At 39.6% G+C, this 18,467-nt stretch overlaps 1 protein-coding gene across 3 annotated transcripts in view; it reads left to right on the top strand.

Moving 5' to 3' along the window:
* Window positions 1-18,467, top strand: part of PAFAH1B1 (platelet activating factor acetylhydrolase 1b regulatory subunit 1) — a 53,861-nt gene that overhangs the window by 26,455 nt on the left and 8,939 nt on the right. For all 3 annotated transcript variants that reach the window (XM_039507915.1, XM_039507917.1, XM_039507916.1), the window contains exons 3-6: window positions 5,120-5,204; window positions 11,924-11,998; window positions 13,158-13,364; window positions 16,331-16,499. In XM_039507915.1, the coding sequence (XP_039363849.1) occupies window positions 5,120-5,204; window positions 11,924-11,998; window positions 13,158-13,364; window positions 16,331-16,499 (536 nt within the window). The remainder of the gene's footprint in view (window positions 1-5,119; window positions 5,205-11,923; window positions 11,999-13,157; window positions 13,365-16,330; window positions 16,500-18,467) is intronic.

The following is an 18,467-nucleotide window of genomic DNA, read 5'->3' as shown; positions in this document are numbered from 1 at the left end:
CAGAACTTGCTGGTATAAACTTGAGTGTTTAAGGATAGGAGTTCAGGAATGGTAGACTGGAGGAGGGAAAACATAACCAATTATTTGAAACAGTCTTTTTAAACTTTTATAGTGTGAGTCCGAAACTGGAAGTTTTGGTTTTTGGCATAGGAATGATTTGTTGAAAATTAGACGTAGTCTGTTCAAAGTATATATGAATAAAATATTGAAGTTTAGAGTTTTAAAATATTTGCTCTGTATTCTGTTTGTGATGCCTAGCAAGCACGCACAAGTTCTGCAGGACCAATGTAAATAGAGTAAAAACAATATGCAGGTGTGTGAAATGAGAAAAATATATGTACAGTGCAAGTAAAATGATAAAGGTATAGTGTTGCTAAGTCTCTAGTTTCCAGACATAAAATAAATGATCCCCTTCTTGCAATCTGTCCATGCCCCACTCTCCTTCATCATTGGAGTTAACAATAACTTACTTTCCAATTTCCACTGTTACCCTTAGCACCTCTCCCCCATCAATGAAAGAGGGGGGAGTTAGTCATGAAGAAATTAATACAAAATGAGTCCATCAGAAGTCTCTCCAAGTTCCTTGTTTTAATGGGGGGAAATAACAGGGAAGGAAGGTGGTGTCTTGGGCAGATGCTGGTGCATCTCCTGCCACTCTACCACCATTCTGGCCTGGTATGGCTCTAGTCAGCAGGGTTCCTGTTGGCCCAGAGCACAGGACTCTGGGAGTACTGGAGCAGCTTACTCCTGCCTCCCTCTTCTAAAATGAAAGTTCAGCTTAAGCAGACGAGACAAATATGGTGTCAGTTCAGTTTGGGAGATAGTTTATCATGTGACAATTGCCTATGAATGGCCTTCTGTGCATATACACTTCTGCGTGTGTGCGTTTGCAGAAAACTACGGTGGGATGTTTTAAATGGTGGTTGCATACAGGAGTTGGTTTGGTTTAGCACAATGCCCCAATTGTTGATGGACAACAGCCTAAAGTGCTTAAATGGCTCATGAATGCATGGACTGAACTATCCCCCTGTTATAAAAAGGAAAGGGAGAAGTTGGAGGAATTTTGCCTTGTTAAAAATAAAATAATAAAGTGCTTGGTAAAAGAATGAAAACAGATTGGGAGTCAAGAACCCTAGCATTCTTATCCAGGCTCTTTTGGTCTTACTGTCTGATCTTGGGCAAGTCACTTCACTTCACTTCTCTGCTTCAGTTTCACCCTGATAGGTATCTCCTCAGTGTCAGTACATCTCCTTAATATAAACAAAAATAGTATTCACATGCCATTTCTTCCAGGTTTTATTGTATTAAAATTATTTTAAGTGAGGCAAAACCCTGAGGTACTAAAAGGGCAGGTGAACTATTACCTTTTTTTTATGAAGGGTTATGTGGGTATTTATAGCATTGTTTATGAAAGGGCTGGGGATAAGTGAGGCAGGAAAGGCTTCCTGAACACCTCTAGAATTAAAATATTGTCTTTTGGTTGCTAGAAGCCAGAACTTCAAGGAACAAATATATGAACAAGGTGGTGGGGAAAACAAGACATTCTGCATGGATAATTAGGAGTTAACAAGGCAATTGGGATGCCTTTAGAGGAGGGATGGCCTGAGAAGATAGTAGAGAGGTCAGAGATCCATTCGTTCTGCATATGGGAGCAGGAAATACTGGGAGCGGGTTGATGGTTCTCTCTGAATACAGACAGTGGGTTGATGTCTAGAATGAATGTATAAGGGAAGAGGAATGTATAACAGGAAGAGGGGGATGTGATGAAGATCCTAGAGAATGAGTAGGGATGGGGAATTCCGAGGAACTGGGGGAAACTGACTTGGTAGAAGTTGGGGAGGGACTTGGAGATGTCTACTGGCCCAGTAGTTTATAAGGGAAGGCAGTTAGAAGAAATTTTAGTACATGCCTTATTGTGTTGGGGACAAATGTGTGCGCGAGAGCAAGAGAGAGGATCCCATTGATTCTTTTTAAAAAGCTTGTCCTCCAAGTATTTTGGGGGCCCCTCTTTGTTTTTTGAAGAATCTTGTTTAGGCCTGTTAATAGGTGTGAGGGGTAAAACATTTGTATTTTTAGAGGTTGCTGCTTCACTTAAGGAAAGAATATTTAATGCTTAAATAGCACTTTGAAATAATTATCCACATAATGACGTAAAATGTTTTTTGAAAGTTCTTTAATTCAGCTCGAGGAATTAGTACCATACACTTGTCCTTCAAAAGTTTTTGTAAAGACTTGTTACTGGACAAGTGCAGTCCTCCAATTTTTTGACTTTTGTGAGAAATAAATGTTGGTACATAGCATAATGATAGTAAAACTTAGTTACAAAGATTCTTGTATTCCCAAAATAAATTGAGCTTGCTACTGTTGGTGGTACTTAGTGATGCACTGTGGAGTGTAGCGCATAACACTCCCAGTTCATTCAGTACATCATCCTTTAGCATTTGACTGTTGCAGGTTTTCTGTTATTAGCCTACCCCAATGAGACCATATTGATGATGCCAGTAACTTGCCTTAGTGGAGAGTCAAGAGCCAGTATATAAACATAGGGCAAAAGGAGGAGATCTTAACCTTCACGGAAACAATGACTGTCAGTCAGTGCTGGGCTTCTGATTTACAAACTACTGACTCTTCTAAACGTAACCAAGCAGTCGTTTATTGTTCAAATAATTCTAAAGTTGGCACCTTATTGCTGGACGCATGTTTCATTTCTGTCTTCAGAAGTGTATTTGCTCAGGTTTTTTCACTGCTCAGGTGACTGGAAAACACAGCCTGGTTGTCTGATAATACAAGGGTGAGTTCTGTAGTAGTGCTGGCACTTAGCAGGAATCTTTCTGTAACTTGCACAAATTAGTGCTGCTCAAAATTTTTCATTACCCTCTTGACGAATAAGTCATTTTGTAAAGTAGTGCTAGTTGAAGGGAGTAAAACGTCCACTGTGTGCCATGCACGGGATTATAGTTTGTCTGGTTTCATATCAATGATGGACTCTGCACAACATGTTGTCTCTAGTAAGCTGTAAAGCAGTATGCTATGAGAGAACCTCTGACTGACCTGGTTTTAGTTTGAACAATTGAATTCTTTTCTCTATGAAAATATTCTGACAACAGGTTTTTGGATCTGTGGCTTTTGAAAGGAAGTGGCTTTCACACTTTTTTTTTTCAGTGGAGAAACCTGTTTGGTGTATATTTTGGGTTAGCCATAGAATTGCCAGGTTTATCTCTGGCCCTGAACTTCTTTGGCAAGAAGTGATAGGATGAGGAGAGGTTGAGATTGCAAGTGGCTTCTTATTTAAGATTTTTAAAGTTAGATGTGAGGTGAGATTTGTGGTTTTATTAAACTGGAATTGGTCTAAAGCCTTGGAATATTTTAAGTGCTTTTTAGTTATTCAATGAACAAAAAAATGCCATCTGAAGTATAAGCCGCTTTACAGTAACAGATTGGTATGCACTCAAGGAAACTGAGTTCCTAATAATGGGAGACAAACTGAGGACTTGGACATTCTGTTGTTGCTTGAGTTACTGCACACATACAAGTACCGGATTAGACTTTTGGAATATTAGCCCATACCCAGGAAAGGTAGGTTTGGTTTTTTGTTTTGTTTTTTGTTTTTTGAAGCATGGGTCTACTCAGAAAAGTGACTATGTAAAAATGGAACTGCTTTACTGTGTAGATCTGGTCCCTGTGTATATCTAAAAGTTCTGCTTCTTTTTGTGATAAAAATAAGTGGTGGTGTGGGTGGTTTTGTTTGTTTTACAGTTTGCTCCTAATGCTACTGATCCAAGAGAAGTCAGAGTGGAGGTTTGTTCTATTCAGGCTCTTTTATTAAGAGAGTATCAGAGGGGTAGCCGTGTTAGTCTGGATCTGTAAAAGCAGCAAAGAGTCCTGTGGCACCTTATAGACTAACAGAAGTTTTTGTAGCATGAGCTTTCGTGGGTGAATACCCACTTCGTCGGATGCATGACATGATGCAGAATGCTTGCTATCTAAATCTCTTTAGGAGGTTAGCTCTGGTTGACCAAATAAAATCAACATCAGTGAACTACATGAAACCACCTGTAAGAGCTGCCCTTTTGACTTGGTTATTTGACTCTTGACAAACTTTTAGTTTGATAAGGACAAATATGGGCAACGACCAGGAGGAAGACTGTTTCATTTGGAAGTGTCCCCAGTTGATCGACACATGTACTGCAGAATAGTCTAGGTTTCTGTTAGTTATACCACATAAGAATAAGTCCCCCCCCGTCCCTCTCCCCCAAGCTATAATGAAGGAGTATGAATTAAACTTACTGTGTTAAGGAGGAACATGAGGGCATCCTTTTATAAATTCCTTTTGTAATTATGTTGGACATAATGATAAACCTTTTTAGTTACTGCTAAGTCACTTACAATCTTTATAAGAAAGAACTGAAAGTCTGAAACTTTGTCTACTTAAGGATGTTAATTTACCTGTAATTTGAAGATATTATACACTGGTGGCAGAAATACGTGTAGGGATACTTACCTATTAAAAACTTAGTTTTACAAAATAATAGTGTATTCTAAAACTTGGGACATGTTCACTTGAGAGAGTTGCACTGTTTAACCTAAGATATGAATTTAAACCAACTTAGTTAAACCAGCGTAAATCCCTGTATGCACGCTTATTTAGGTTTGTCTTAAAATTGTTCCCCAAAATCTACTTGAGCTAAACCAAAAGCCGCTCTTAAACCTTTGCGGCTTTTATGTACTTAACCTGCGTTTTCATCTTTACTTAAAGGGATAATGAGTATTAAAATAGTGAGCAAGAGCTGCCTTTATCATAATTTGTATATTAAATACTGAATTTTTTAATCACAGCAAGTTTGCTAGAATTTAAAACTGCATGCTAAATGTGCATTTTTGCTTTACTGGTCATGTTTTGACGTGACAACTTCGTATGCCATGTTTTCTTTTAAAGTTGGTTTGAAGGTTTTAGTCGTCCTGTTAGCTGATGCTTTCTTAATACAATGAATAACAAGGTTTACCTTATTGATTACAATTTGAAAACCTGTACGCATTATTCTGTATTTTGTTTTTCAGTACTGTTCAGAACTGTGACTAAGATGATGTCTTATTGTTAAATTGTTTTTATTTTGTCTAGAAATCGAGCAATAGCAGATTACCTTCGATCCAATGGCTATGAAGAGGCTTATTCAGTTTTTAAAAAGGAAGCTGAGTTAGATGTGGTGAGTTGAAACACAAGATTCTTCATAAAGCTTGTTTGTCCTGTAAAACATTATGTAAGTTCTGTGGAGTGCACTACTTCTGCTAAAACAGTCCTGTTAGCCCTTACAATGTGGAAATCAATACATCATACACAAGCTTCATGCAATAATCACTTCAAGACACAGTAAATGTTCTCTCTATATTGTGATGGTCTCAACTCTGTAATGTGAAGTTTCTTGGGCAAAATTCATCCCCCTTTACTCCCATATTCCTGACACTGGTGTATTGTTCTTTAGGCCTGTTTTCCACCTGCCTGTCACCCATCACTCCAGAGCAGCCCGCTTTTCTGTGGTATTGTAGGGATCCAGTTCCTAAAGGGCTCTGAGTTCCTCCAGGATGAAAGGTGCTATAGAAATATAAAAATAAACTTTTCTTGATACCAAAAAGTGAATGTTCAGGAGAATGCATTTAATTTTTTGAGACAGATAATATTTCGTGAGTGTTCTGATCATGGTGATCATCTGAACCTGGCTGTATTAGTTTAACTCTGCTTGAAAATTAATCCAGTTCCTTGGTTACTCAATTCTTATACTGAACTTTGTCCGGATATAGGATGAATCAGAGCCCCTCCTAAAATGCTTAAGGGTCCCAGCTGGAGAAAGGAGTACAAATTATTCAGTTTTCCAATTTAGTATTATGGAAACAGACTGTTAGTTTCAACTTTAACAGTGGTAAGACTGATTCACTTTTGACCCCTCTAGCTTTGTCAAAACTAACCCTGACCATATCAAGTTTGGCAGGAAGTATTAAGCTGAGGGGAAACCTTTTGGAATGCATGAAGTAACTAGGATGAATTGTTTGTTTGTGCCATAAGGGGAAAATGTGGGGATTGTCAGACTTCCAGAAATATCCTTTTGTATTCACTCTAAAAATGCTGTAAGGGGTTTTAATCTTTTGGCCTCTACTCTTCTGTACTGGGAAGGGGTTTATGGACTCCGCAACTAAGGCGGAGACAGGAAGAGAGCTGGAGCAATACTGGGCCAGGAAAGCTCTGCCCCTCAGGCACTGTTGAGCATGCTCCTGGGGAAAAGACCAGTATAAAGAGATCTCCAGCAGTCCAGAGGAGTGGGGGAGAGAAGGCATTTCCTGGAGGAGCATGGCTCTTCAGTGGTAGAAGAAGCCGCCCCTAATAAGGATGTCTATGTATGAGTCCCCTCCCCAGACATCACTCGAGGGAGGGAGAACCACACAGTAGCACCGAGGGTCTCCTGTATCAGCCCCAGACTGTGGGGGGTTTGAGACAAGGGATTCTAATCCAATAGCAGCCACACCTCAAACGGAGGCGGCATGTGTGGTAGGAAGTGGCCATGGGGAAGGTGAGCAGGAGGTGGGCCTAATCCTGGCTATTCCACGCTTTTCCTACCCAGCCCAGATTCCCCTGTTCCTAACCCTGGGATGAACGGGACCATGGGTTACCGACAAGGAAGCTGACCCAGCTGGGACTCGGTCCAGGACACATTGGGTTGAAAGAGAGACTGGAGGCAGAAGGCCAGACCACTAGGCCTGCTGACTGAACAGACAACACTGCTACATGTACTTGTATACATATATTCTAACCTTTTAAAATTTCCTGGCTTTCTGATGTCTATTTAATTGCTAGAAGGTCCCCTCTCTTACTCCCAAATTTAATTTTTTACTGAGAATTATATAGAAGCTGAGAAATAAAGGAGGCTTTATTAGTCTAGAGCATTTATCTAATCAACTCCTATTAAGTGACTTATGAATTCTGGGCCTCCTGTTTCAAAACCTTAGTCGGCACCACCTATATAGGATTAATGTACTAGTTTGTGTAGTGGATATACTAATTGCTGAACTAAAGTGAAGAAATCAGGTGTCTCTGCTCCAGCTGTAAGTACTGTCCAGATGTGGCTGAAACAGTTTGGTGCCTCTCACACTGTCGTTGATTGTATTCTGTATAGTCATGGGAGGCAGGGGATAGAGGTGTGTGTAATAAGTACTAGGGTGTGTTGACTGAAAGTGCTCATGTCACCTTTAATCCTGTTCTAAATACTAGCCTCTAAAATCTAGTCAGTTATTACAGATTGAGAATATTTTGCATGTCAGTAAAATTACTAATATTTGACACCTTGAACTTGATGGCTGCAAAGACTTATTTTTTAAAAATAAATCATTTAAAATTCAAGTGAAAGCATCTCTTGAACAGTTGAACATATGCAATTTGTTTAAAAATTGTTTCTTTGATTTTTCCGAGTATTGAAGTATTTGGGTCAGAATGTGCTTAATGTCTTTCCAAAAAATCATTTATCAACCTCTTTTGAAGGTCTATTTAAACTTTTATTAAAAGTACTATTTCTATAAAATAACAGATCTGCAATCATAGTATTCTCATGTTATCCACATACCTTGCTTTTTTACTCCATAATCTAAGATTTCATAGAGGAATAAGTTATGAAGGTCCTTTTGAAACTGGAAAGGCTAATAACATTGATGCATGGTTTGCATCTGCAGAGACTGTCAATAACAACAGCCCTGCCCTTTTTTGCTAATGTTCTATGAGCAGTAAAGCCTGTGCCATGTTTGTCACCGTTTTCTATGCTCATCATACTGAGAGTATCCAGAAAATGTTTCTATTATGTCCTGGGTTGGACTCATAAAGCTACTTCAGCACCTGAAACTGCTAGAAGTCAGTTGGTGGTAATGTAGAAGGAAGAAAAGTTTTAGTAATGTTAACTTAGTTACTCAAAAATCCTGCCAAACAATTTATTTTGACAGGATAGCCAGTTTACTGCTTATTGGAAATAGTGGGCCAGACTTATTGTCACCGTAATTCCATTGACTGGGATTCACAACACAGGTGAATTTAACCTGTCTTTTCATTTTTGTTTCATTTGTATGGTACTTGTCTCCATAACGACTGGTCAGTGGAACTTGAAAACTGGATTATATTCAAATTCAAAAACTTCTTTTGCATATGTGCAATGTCTTTTTGACCAAACACTTGCCAATTTTCTCACTTCCAAGCCATATGAAGAAAATCCCTGATCTTTGTTTTACATCTAGGAGCTGACTCTAAAATGGACAAATATCCCTTGTTTTGGATTGAAAATCTGTAGTGAAATTAATATTGTGTACATATATGTAAGATTAATCAAGAGAAGTGTTGAGTTGACTATGAGCAGGTTACATTTGTAATTGTGCTTTCCACCTATTTCTGAAAATAACCCTCAAGACTAGCAAACTATGTAAATTAGCATTTCTCTTAAAATTTGGATGTTCATCCTATTTTCCAAAATATTCAGTTGAGGTTTTACTTGATTTCCCTAAACTGTACTCAGTGTTCTAAGTAACAAATCAGGAGAAAGGATTAATTGGGATAGCATACGTTTTATAATTGAAAACCATAAAAACATTCACTTATCAACCTAATTAAGTGTCCCCCCTCCCCCCCCCCCCCCAAAAAAAAAGGGTTAAAAGCCCTAAATATGCTAGGCAGTCTGGTTATTTGATAGTCTTAAGGGAGGTACAAGAAAATCAAGTTGCACATAGGAACTTTCTCATAGGAAAATGTGAATTAGGTGGGACTACTTTAATACAGCTTAAAAAGGACTAACAATATCTGACACATTAATGGGTTCAATGAGTGGTAAGGAGTTAAGCAGAGCCGTATCTGGGGATCAGTTCTCGTTCCAATACTGATTAATTCTGCAAACAAAGCAAGTTCTCACAAACATTGCTGGAGTAATAGGCTGCTCCACCATGGAGTCTGACCCAGATAGCATATTTGTCTAGAAACTTTGTGTGGCAGGTTGCCCCCTCTCCAGGGCGCCACCCGATGTACTGGGGTACCACTGAACCCGCTGGTTCTACCAGTCTGGGTTCCCTTGCACTGCCCTGCTGAGCCAGGCACTCAAGCCTCCTCCAGCACACACACGGGTAGAGCCACACCCAGGCGCAGAAAGACAGACACTGAGATCAGCTCTGTGTAGGAAGACTTAACTTGGGAATTGTCCCTCTGGAGTGTAAACCCAAAATTGTATTATCTTGCGCTGCACAGAGAACATTACAACGTAAGCTCATGAAATCTGCCCCCTCCCTCAATGTGGAGGAAGATATACACAGCTTTTTGAGCCCCCCCCCCCCCCCGTTATGAATTCCACAAACTGGCTTCAGAATAAGCAAAAACAAGTTTAACTACACAAGACAGATTTTAAGTGATTATAAGGGAGAGCAAAACGATTAAAGCAGGTTACCTTAGTAAGTAAACAAAAACCTCAAACCGAGTTTAATACTCTAGATAGGTAGGATATAAATTAGCAAAGTCTTATCCTGAGTGATAAACAGGCTGGCAGCCTGGGACCATCACTTTCCACAGTTGAGTCCTTGCCCCTCAGGTGTTTCCCAGTGTGTTATTGCAAGGAGAATGAGGTCCCCTCATGATCTCATTGTTCCCTTTTTTATCTTCTTCCCACTTGCTGGAAAGCTCTTTTGCTGTGACCTGGGTCAAACAGTTCCCATTGTGTAGTGCTATCTCTGAGAGGATTCTTTTGTACATAATTCCTGGGGTAATCCTTGTACTTGTGTGCATTTCCTCAATAAGCCATTAACATTGTTTGGCCTTTTGACTGATGTACCTGAAAGGCTGCTTGTGGGTGTTTTCAACCTCTCACATGTTTCAGTAACGCATACATAGCCAAACTTTGTAATTTCACATACGACAATAGCACATACAATCCAACAAGATCTTAATGTCTAGCAGATCAAGACTTTTAGAAAGATAGCTCACAAGGCATACTTTGTACAAAACATATGCTAATTACTTGACAGTGGTGAATACTGGGGTGTCAAGGTGTTGCACTCTGAAGTCTTGCTTCTGCCCTGCCTTTGTCCACAGTCTGTTCTTCCTCCAGCTCCAGATATCTCAAGACCCAGAGGCAGAAGCTACATAACCTGTAATGTAGGCAGGATGCCCTTGTCTGCTTGCCTTTTTTTGCCCCTCCTTGAAGCTGGGTTCTTTCTCTTGTTCTTTTCTTCTCCCACAGAGGGAGGATTAGGATTCATGTGTTTGCCTCCTTTCCTCATATTCTTGGTGTTTACTTGGGAAGATAGTTATCCCACTGTAGTGGTGGGGTCAGTTGCTCATTGTTGGAGCTGGGGTTGTATTCATCAGCTAAAAATAAGAAGAAACCACCATAGCCTATATATGCAAGCCTGCCTTCTGGCAGCTGCTTGTAAATTTTTAAGCAGTGCAGCAGATGTCTTAAGTTAGCTGATTATGCGTGCAAACATAATGGTAGCATATTTCCTTGGCTGTTGTACATACAGGTCCATCAGTTTTTGATCAAAAGGTTAGGTAACTACAAAAACCTAATTATCACCAGGTCATGCTTACTCTCCAGTCCACACCATCAACACATCCCTTCCTATCTTTCCTTTTCTAATTGATGGGGGTTGGTGGGAAAGATAATATCACAAGTTGGGTTTTCGCAGCTATTCATTGTATACTCTACTCCCGAGGGAATTCTGTGCCAAAAATAAAATTTTTTGCATATTTTTATCAATAAATAAATGTGGAGGCTCTAGCCTGGCAATGGGGGATCCTGATGCAGTGGGGAAGCATAGGCCACTGGCTGCATGGAAGTGCGAGATCCTGCAGTGCCTCCACCATGCCCCGACACAGACTTAGCTGAGAGTCTGCACAGAAACGCCCAGGGGCCCTTCGCCTCCGCCAGGCTCACCAAGATAGTAAGCGAGATGGACGGAGTCTCTCACGCATGCCCAACCCTTGCCCCGATCCAAGGTGTGGGGCAAGCAGGCTCGGGCAGGATCAAAGTATGAAGTGGTTTAGTGTGGGGGGAATCCAGGTGTGGGGTGAGAGGCTTGTGTGGGGCAGTCTGGGTGCGGGTGGCTCAGTGGGGGGGTTCCGGATGTGGGGAGAACTCGACACATGGGGGCTGGGGGGGGCAAATACCCTTATAGTGACCCTTCCACCTGTAGCTGTGGAGTGATGGGACAAGGAGTGTGGTGTGAAGCTTTGTGCAACTGGGGGAGGTTTTTGGATGTGGGTCTGACCGGGTGCCCCATCTCCAGTCCCAGCCCCAGCTACTCCCTTGCAGGGGAATAGGAAGTCTCGTCTTCCCCCAGCCCAACTGGGACAACAGGGTTCATCACAGGGTGGACGCCAGGCTCATCCTGCAGTGATTTACCTCTCCGACAGCTGCTCCAGGCGCCTGAAACAATGCACGACTGTTCTTTTGCTTCCCCATCATCTGCAGAGAAGCAAAAAAAATTTGTGGGGGACATGAATTCTGTGCGCATGCAGTGGTACAGAATTCCCCCAGTAGTAATACTCATTTCAGAGGCTTTCATGAGCCCTAGAAATAGTGGGGGGTTTTAATAGCCAGAATACAATAATGTGGATGACCTGAGAGTTTGGGTTTGTGGATTTGATTCACAGAAAATCTTTGGCTAAACATCACTGTTACTTTGTAACCAAAGTAGATTGCCAAAGTATTTATGGTATTAGTCTTTAAAAATAAATAAATAAAAATCAAGATGTCCATATGGTGACTGAATTAAGTTGATGAAAAATCAACTGATTCCTCTTCTTTCCTCCCACAAATTACTTAATTTGAATGTTTAGACATTCTTGAAAACATTATGACTTGCTTTGGCTTGTCTCTTAACTACATTATAACAACTTTTTTAATTATTGTTTCAGAATGAAGAGCTAGATAAGAAGTATGCTGGACTTTTGGAGAAAAAATGGACATCCGTTATAAGATTACAAAAGAAGGTAAAGAAGAGGATTTGAGTTTTTCATATTATACAGTTTTACAATGAGTAATCAGTTTTTAAAGCAAATTATTAACGGTATTCGGTGGACTGAAATTGAAGAGAAACTGTTGTATGCATTCAAAGGACGTGTGGGCTTATTAAATGTTCTCCTAAAAGTATTTTTGGAGGGCAGAATAGGGAAGATAACAGTATCCATCAAGCAGAATATTTAGCCTTGAAATGTGTTTTCTTCTATCCATTTAATCTCCAGCAAAAATATTAACTCTTCTATAGTGGCTTCTCTGATATCTGACTCTTTGCTTCATCTCATGGATTTCTGTTGCACTTTGTGAAGATGGTGAGAAGGAAAGAGTGCCCCAAGGCTTTTTGGAAATGCAAAGGCTGAGTAGTTGTCCTCAAAAGCTTCCTTAGCAGGGAAGAAGGCAAAAGCTCTGCTGCTAGTCCTCTTTATCTCTTCCTTTGCAGTGAAGCCTTTAGTTCTGATGCATTAGAGTAAGTGGCTCTTACTCTAATACAAACACACAATACAAAATGGTATGTGCTTAATAGAGCATCGATAGGTATACAGTGTATTAAAAGTATAAAAAATCATAGCATGTCAACAGCAGAGGCTACCAACTGTAGTGGTAAACGTTGCAAGATTTTACTGAGTTTTTAATATTTTTTTGCTCTTGGATATCCTGTATAAACACTTGATATGTAAATCCCAAGATTGTCTTTGACCAGCGGTCCTTGGGGTGTGTAAGCATTTTTAGTAGTAAAATTACCTTTTGCCAAAAAAGTGTTCACAAAATTCAGTAACTTGAAAAGTTACTTTCAACCAGTTTGAAGTAGTGAACTTTCCAGTATGGCCGCGCTAAATGACTTTGCATGTTAGTCCCATTCTCACATAAAACCTCTGGGGAAAATTTTGGGTTCAAATCAAGTATTACTCAGACTCTTTTTACAAGGAAACTTGTTCCATTGTATTTTAGGGATGGTCAGAGCTACTGGAGGTCAGTAACTTGCTCTCCACCTAAGAGAGAAGCAAAATATTCTAGATCCGAAGCCATTCAGAAAATGTAGCTTTGTTAATGACCAGTGCAGATTAGCTAAATCTTGCTGTAGAAAGTTGTAGAAACAATTGATTTTTTTTTTTTAAACACCATAAATCTCAGGTGATGGAATTAGAATCTAAGCTAAATGAAGCAAAGGAAGAATTCACATCAGGTGGACCTCTTGGTCAGAAACGAGACCCTAAGGAATGGATCCCTCGTCCTCCAGAGAAGTATGCATTGAGTGGACATAGGAGTCCTGTCACAAGAGTAATTTTCCACCCAGTTTTCAGTGTTATGGTCTCTGCTTCAGAGGATGCCACAATAAAGGTAAATGCTTCTATAGACACTTTATACAACGGGCTAAGCAAATCAGTTTGAGATAATGAGGGATATATGCCACCTACACACATGCAATCCTGACCCAAGATTTACCTACTTTCATAGTCCCCTTATAACTTAGAGATTGATCATAGTCTGTTATGTGGTGGTATTCATCAGATTTTAGTCTGATGCCTTCAAGTCGTCTGTGGGGGTTTCTCTTGGGTCAAAAGAAATATTTGAAAGCTGTTGAGACCACAAGTGTGGATTTAGGGACTGGGTAGAAGATTAAGGGATAAACGCTTTTGTGGAAGGAGAGGAGCCAAAGATTAAGGCAGATGATGTGGAATATAGAAGTCTTTGGTTGGGTTAAGAGTACACCTCTACCCCAATATAACACGACCCAATATAATGTGGTAAAGCAGTGCTCCAGGGGGGTGGGGCTGCATGCTCTGGCGGATCAAAGCAAGTTTGATATAATGCGGTTTCACCTATAACGTGGTAAGATTATTTTTTTTGGCTCCCGAGGACAGCATTATATTGGGGTAGAGGTATAATGAGATGTTGAGCAAGAGAAAGAAAAGACTATCTCAGAAGATTCATCAAAGAATGACTTCTTTGCAGGCTAAAATTTTAAATAAATACCAAACTTTAATGTTCCCTCCTCCCTCACTACTTTTTAGTATAAAGGATTGATATCTTCTACTTCTTTTGTAATACTCAGCCACCAGTTGATGCTGGTTTTCAAAATAGCCTCCTAAAAACATTCTTGGGAAATGGAAGATAGTGTGTGTAGAAACAGGTTTAGTCTTCCAGTACTTCTAATGTTATTTTTATTAAGATCTTTGTAGCGCTTGTTGCAGGTGTTAATGCACCCATATGAGACTCATGTAGTAGGCATGTGCTTTGTCCATTTAGTGTCCTAATTATAAAGAAATATTTGTGTAACTGATTTATTCGTGGAATGAAAACGAGTTCTTCCAGTTGGCTACAATCCTTGAGGACTTTCTCCTTGAGCATTTGCTTGAGGATTAATTTAAACTTATGCTTGCATGAAAACTACCATGGAGCTGATGCTGCTTTGGAAATGGTTGAAAGTGTCATACTGACTTAGAGTTTGGGTAACAACTATTATAAGGAAATATTGAGCAACCTGTTGTGATGGAGGATACAACAAAGATTAAATTCAAATAATTTTGCATCAAGTTTTAACCAATTATAATGTCATTCTTCGAGTTATTGCACGTAGATTCTACTTATGGTGTCCATTTGCCCCAGCACAGGAGTTTAGAACATTTTCACCAGCAGTGTCTGCAGCGGTTGTATATGCACCCTGCATGCCCTTACGACACTTCTTCCCCCGGGCATAAAGTGCACGACGACCCCCAACTGCCACTCTGTTCCTTTGAACCAACTTAGGCAGTGAGTCAGAACAGCATAGTGTCCCTCTGTAATAATTAATTAGTCTGGTAGATAGGTAGTGGTAGGTGTACTTGTTACTTTTTCATTTAGCTTATTACCAGTATATCAGCCCCCCCACCCCAATAAATAAATAAAAGAGAGCAAGCTCCCATCTTCTAGCAGAGCCTACAATTCTAGGCTCTTAATTTCCTCCCCCTGCAGGAACGGCATGCCTTATTTCTCTAACAAGGTCAGCTAAAACTGTTCAGTGGCATTCTTACATGCCTTTGTTAAATGTTACTGGAAACTTTTTTTCATAAACGCTGTATCCTTCACTCTCTTCTATTAGTAGAAATTTATCTGGTGGGTGCTGTTCTTTAATTCAAACTATTTAGTACCATCTGTCATTTTTCTAAACAGGCATTATCACTTGTTAACACATCGAGTATTGCTGAAGTGATGGTGGAGAGCTAGACAGATTACAAACCATATATTTTGTAGGTCCAGCATAAACCATGGCTATTTTAATTATGCGTTGCCACCTTAAAAACCAGATCACATCAGAAATGAAGCCTTACGAAAGCTGTGACCAGTATCAATCTCATTTTATTTGCATTATTAAATAAGGCTAATTATTTTAGAATCAGATGTTTTCATGCTTCTAAATGTTATAAAATGAAACTCTTAATTTAGTTAATCCTCAGTTGGATTGTGATGAGGCCAATGGCATTAAGAAATTAACATCTGTAGTAGCTTGTTTCTTTTAGAGTGCAGTAGGTTTATGTTCATGGTTATTTAATTATTAGAGTACTGACAAGTTAATAGTGTGAATACTTCGTTTTCACCTCTTGATTAGCTCCATATTTACCACAAATGTGTTTCATATTTCTATTGACTAGTGTCCTGGCTGATGCAAGAGTCTATTTACTTAATAGTAAATTTTGGAAGTGACCTCAGATCTTCTTCCCTAACCTGACTGAAATGCTGCATATTGCAGAGTTCATATACTGCTTTCCAGTAGGGAGTGTTGACCATATGGCTCTTTAGCATCACACAATTACTAGCGGTACACTGATGCTTAGAAAGGGGTAGGGTGTAAGGGAAGAACATTGGAAAGGGTTTGTGGAAGTGGGTGGTAAACAGGTGGAAGAGAAAAGGTGTGAGTGTGCGTGCGCACACACACACTCTTCTACCTAATTAAAATTTTACTCGCTTGCATGATCTATTCTTTTTTTTTTTTTAAAGGTAAATTGTATCAAGACTTTTCAGGGATGCTGCAAACTCTCTTTTCCTATTCACATTGTACAGGAGACCATTTACATTAATTTATTTTGAAATCTGGGAAGTGCACCTATTCTTTAAATATAATTAACTTAAAAGTAACTAAACCATATAAATATAGCACAGCTTATTTTCCTCCACTGCTTGGCTTTTCTAGGATAGTCTTTCCTTTGTCTCCTGCTCAAGTTAATTATTGAACAAGGTGCCAGACTAGCCTGTGGGGTGCAAATGTAAAGCTGGAGAACATGAAGAGTGATAAGCTGGTGTTAACGAATTTTCTGTTCACTTGTCAGGTGTGGGATTATGAGACAGGCGATTTTGAACGAACCCTTAAGGGACATACAGACTCTGTGCAGGATATTTCTTTTGACCACAGTGGCAAACTCTTGGCCTCCTGTTCTGCTGATATGACCATTAAGCTATGGGATTTCCAGGGCTTTGATTGCATCAGAACCATGCATGGTAAGGAGACTGACTTAGTGATCTAATAAGATGAAGAGAAATACATCTTTTTATTTTGTTGATGTGAGAACGGATATATAATCAGAATACCAAAAAGAGTTCTCTTTAACCTTTGGAGTGCCTTGTACGTAACTGTCTGTTATGTCCCATCGCTAATTGAAAATGCAACTCTAATCTGCTGTGTGAGACTGTACTGGAAATAAAATATCTGTAGTGGTGGTTTCAGTGAAACAGCAGATGGATGGGCTTTAGTACTTGCTATGTCCAGAGCTCAATAGAAAATGGGACCATCCCACAAGAGAATGGGATTATAAAACATAGCTTGGTACATGTGGGAAGAATAAATGGTTTTTGCTATTTTGCTTGGTATATTGAATCCACCTTTTATGGGAATCTCTTGTTCCACATTTTCTTGTTTTGAATTAATGTGCTTCCTGCTCTTGGTCTATAAACTGTGTATGTAAATTGTGGGTTCCTTGTACAATGGTGGATGAACACATTCCCAATCTGTCAATTTCAGGAGCCATAGCATGGCTCAGAAGAGACCATCATGATCCTCCTGCACACTGCAGGCCACAGAACCTCACCCACCCACTCCTGTAATAGACGCCTAAGCTAATTTACTGAAGTCCTCAAATCATGATTTAAAGACTTCAAGTTACAGAGAATTCACTCTTTACATAGTATAAACCCGTAAGTGATCTGTGCCCCATGGTGCAGAGGAAAGTGAAAACCTCCAGGCTCACCCAATTCAAGGTTACAAAGGCACATGGTGGAGGTGATGGGTTGTGGTTGTGGGATGGAGAATATGAAGGCTGCCCCTACAGTCTTCAGAAAGTTCTGAACAAAAGTATTCATATGCTGCTGCATCATCTCTAGATAATTCTGTTTTGTGATATAGTTAGTTGTATTAGAAATGAGTGATCAGCGGGAATAGATAATCTTTTTTTTAAAGAAACAAAGTTTGTATTGAAAAGTCTACTAAAGAGCAAGAGAAGAGAGAATTAACTGCCCACCTGCTGTTTGTAAAAAGGGCTCCAGAGGTGATCCCGGCAATTACAGACCGGTAAGCTTGACTTCAGTACAGAGCAAACTGGTTGAAACTATAGTAAAGAACAAAATTCAGACCCATAGATGACCATAATTAGGGGAAGAGTCAACATGTTTTTTGTAAAAGGAAATCATGCCTCACCAATCTACTAGAATTCTTTGAGGGGGCCAACAAGCATGTGGACAAAGGGGATCCAGTGGATATAACTTTAGATTTTCAGAAAGCCTTTGACAAGGTCCTTCACCAAAGGTTCTTAAGTAAACAGTCATGGAATAAGAGGGAAGGTCCTCTTATGGTTTGTAAAATGGTTAAAAGATAGGAAACAAAGGCTAGGAATAAATGGTCAGTTTTCAGAATGGAGAGGCAAATAGTGGTGTCCCCCAGGGGTCTGTACTGGATCCAGTCCTATTTAACATATTCATAAATGATCTGAGAAAAGGGGTAAACAGTGAGGTGGTAAAATTTGCAGATGATACAAAACTACTCAAGATAATTAAGTCCCAGGCAGATTGCCAAGAGCTACAAAGGATCTCTCGAATCTGAGTGACGGCAACAAAATGGTAGATGAAATTCAATGTTGATAAATGCAAAGTAATGCACATTGGAAAACATAATCCCAACTATACATATAAAATGGGGTCTATTAGCTGTTACCATTCAAGAAAGAGATGTTGGAGTAATTGTGGATAGTTCTCTGAAAACATCTACTCACTGTGCAGTGGCAGTCAAAAAAGCAAACAGGATGTTGGGAATAATTAAAGGGATAGATAATAAGATGAAAAAAATCCTATTGCCTCTATATAAATCCATGGTACGCCCACATCTTGAATACTGTGTGCAGATGTGGTTGCCCCATCTCAAAAAAAGATATATTGGAAAAGGTTAAGAAAAGGGCAACAAAAATTAGGGGTATGGAA

Source organism: Mauremys reevesii, linkage group 20 (assembly GCF_016161935.1).
Source record: "Mauremys reevesii isolate NIE-2019 linkage group 20, ASM1616193v1, whole genome shotgun sequence".
Lineage (NCBI taxonomy): Eukaryota > Metazoa > Chordata > Testudines > Geoemydidae > Mauremys > Mauremys reevesii.
This window is presented reverse-complemented; position numbering and strand designations above follow the sequence as displayed.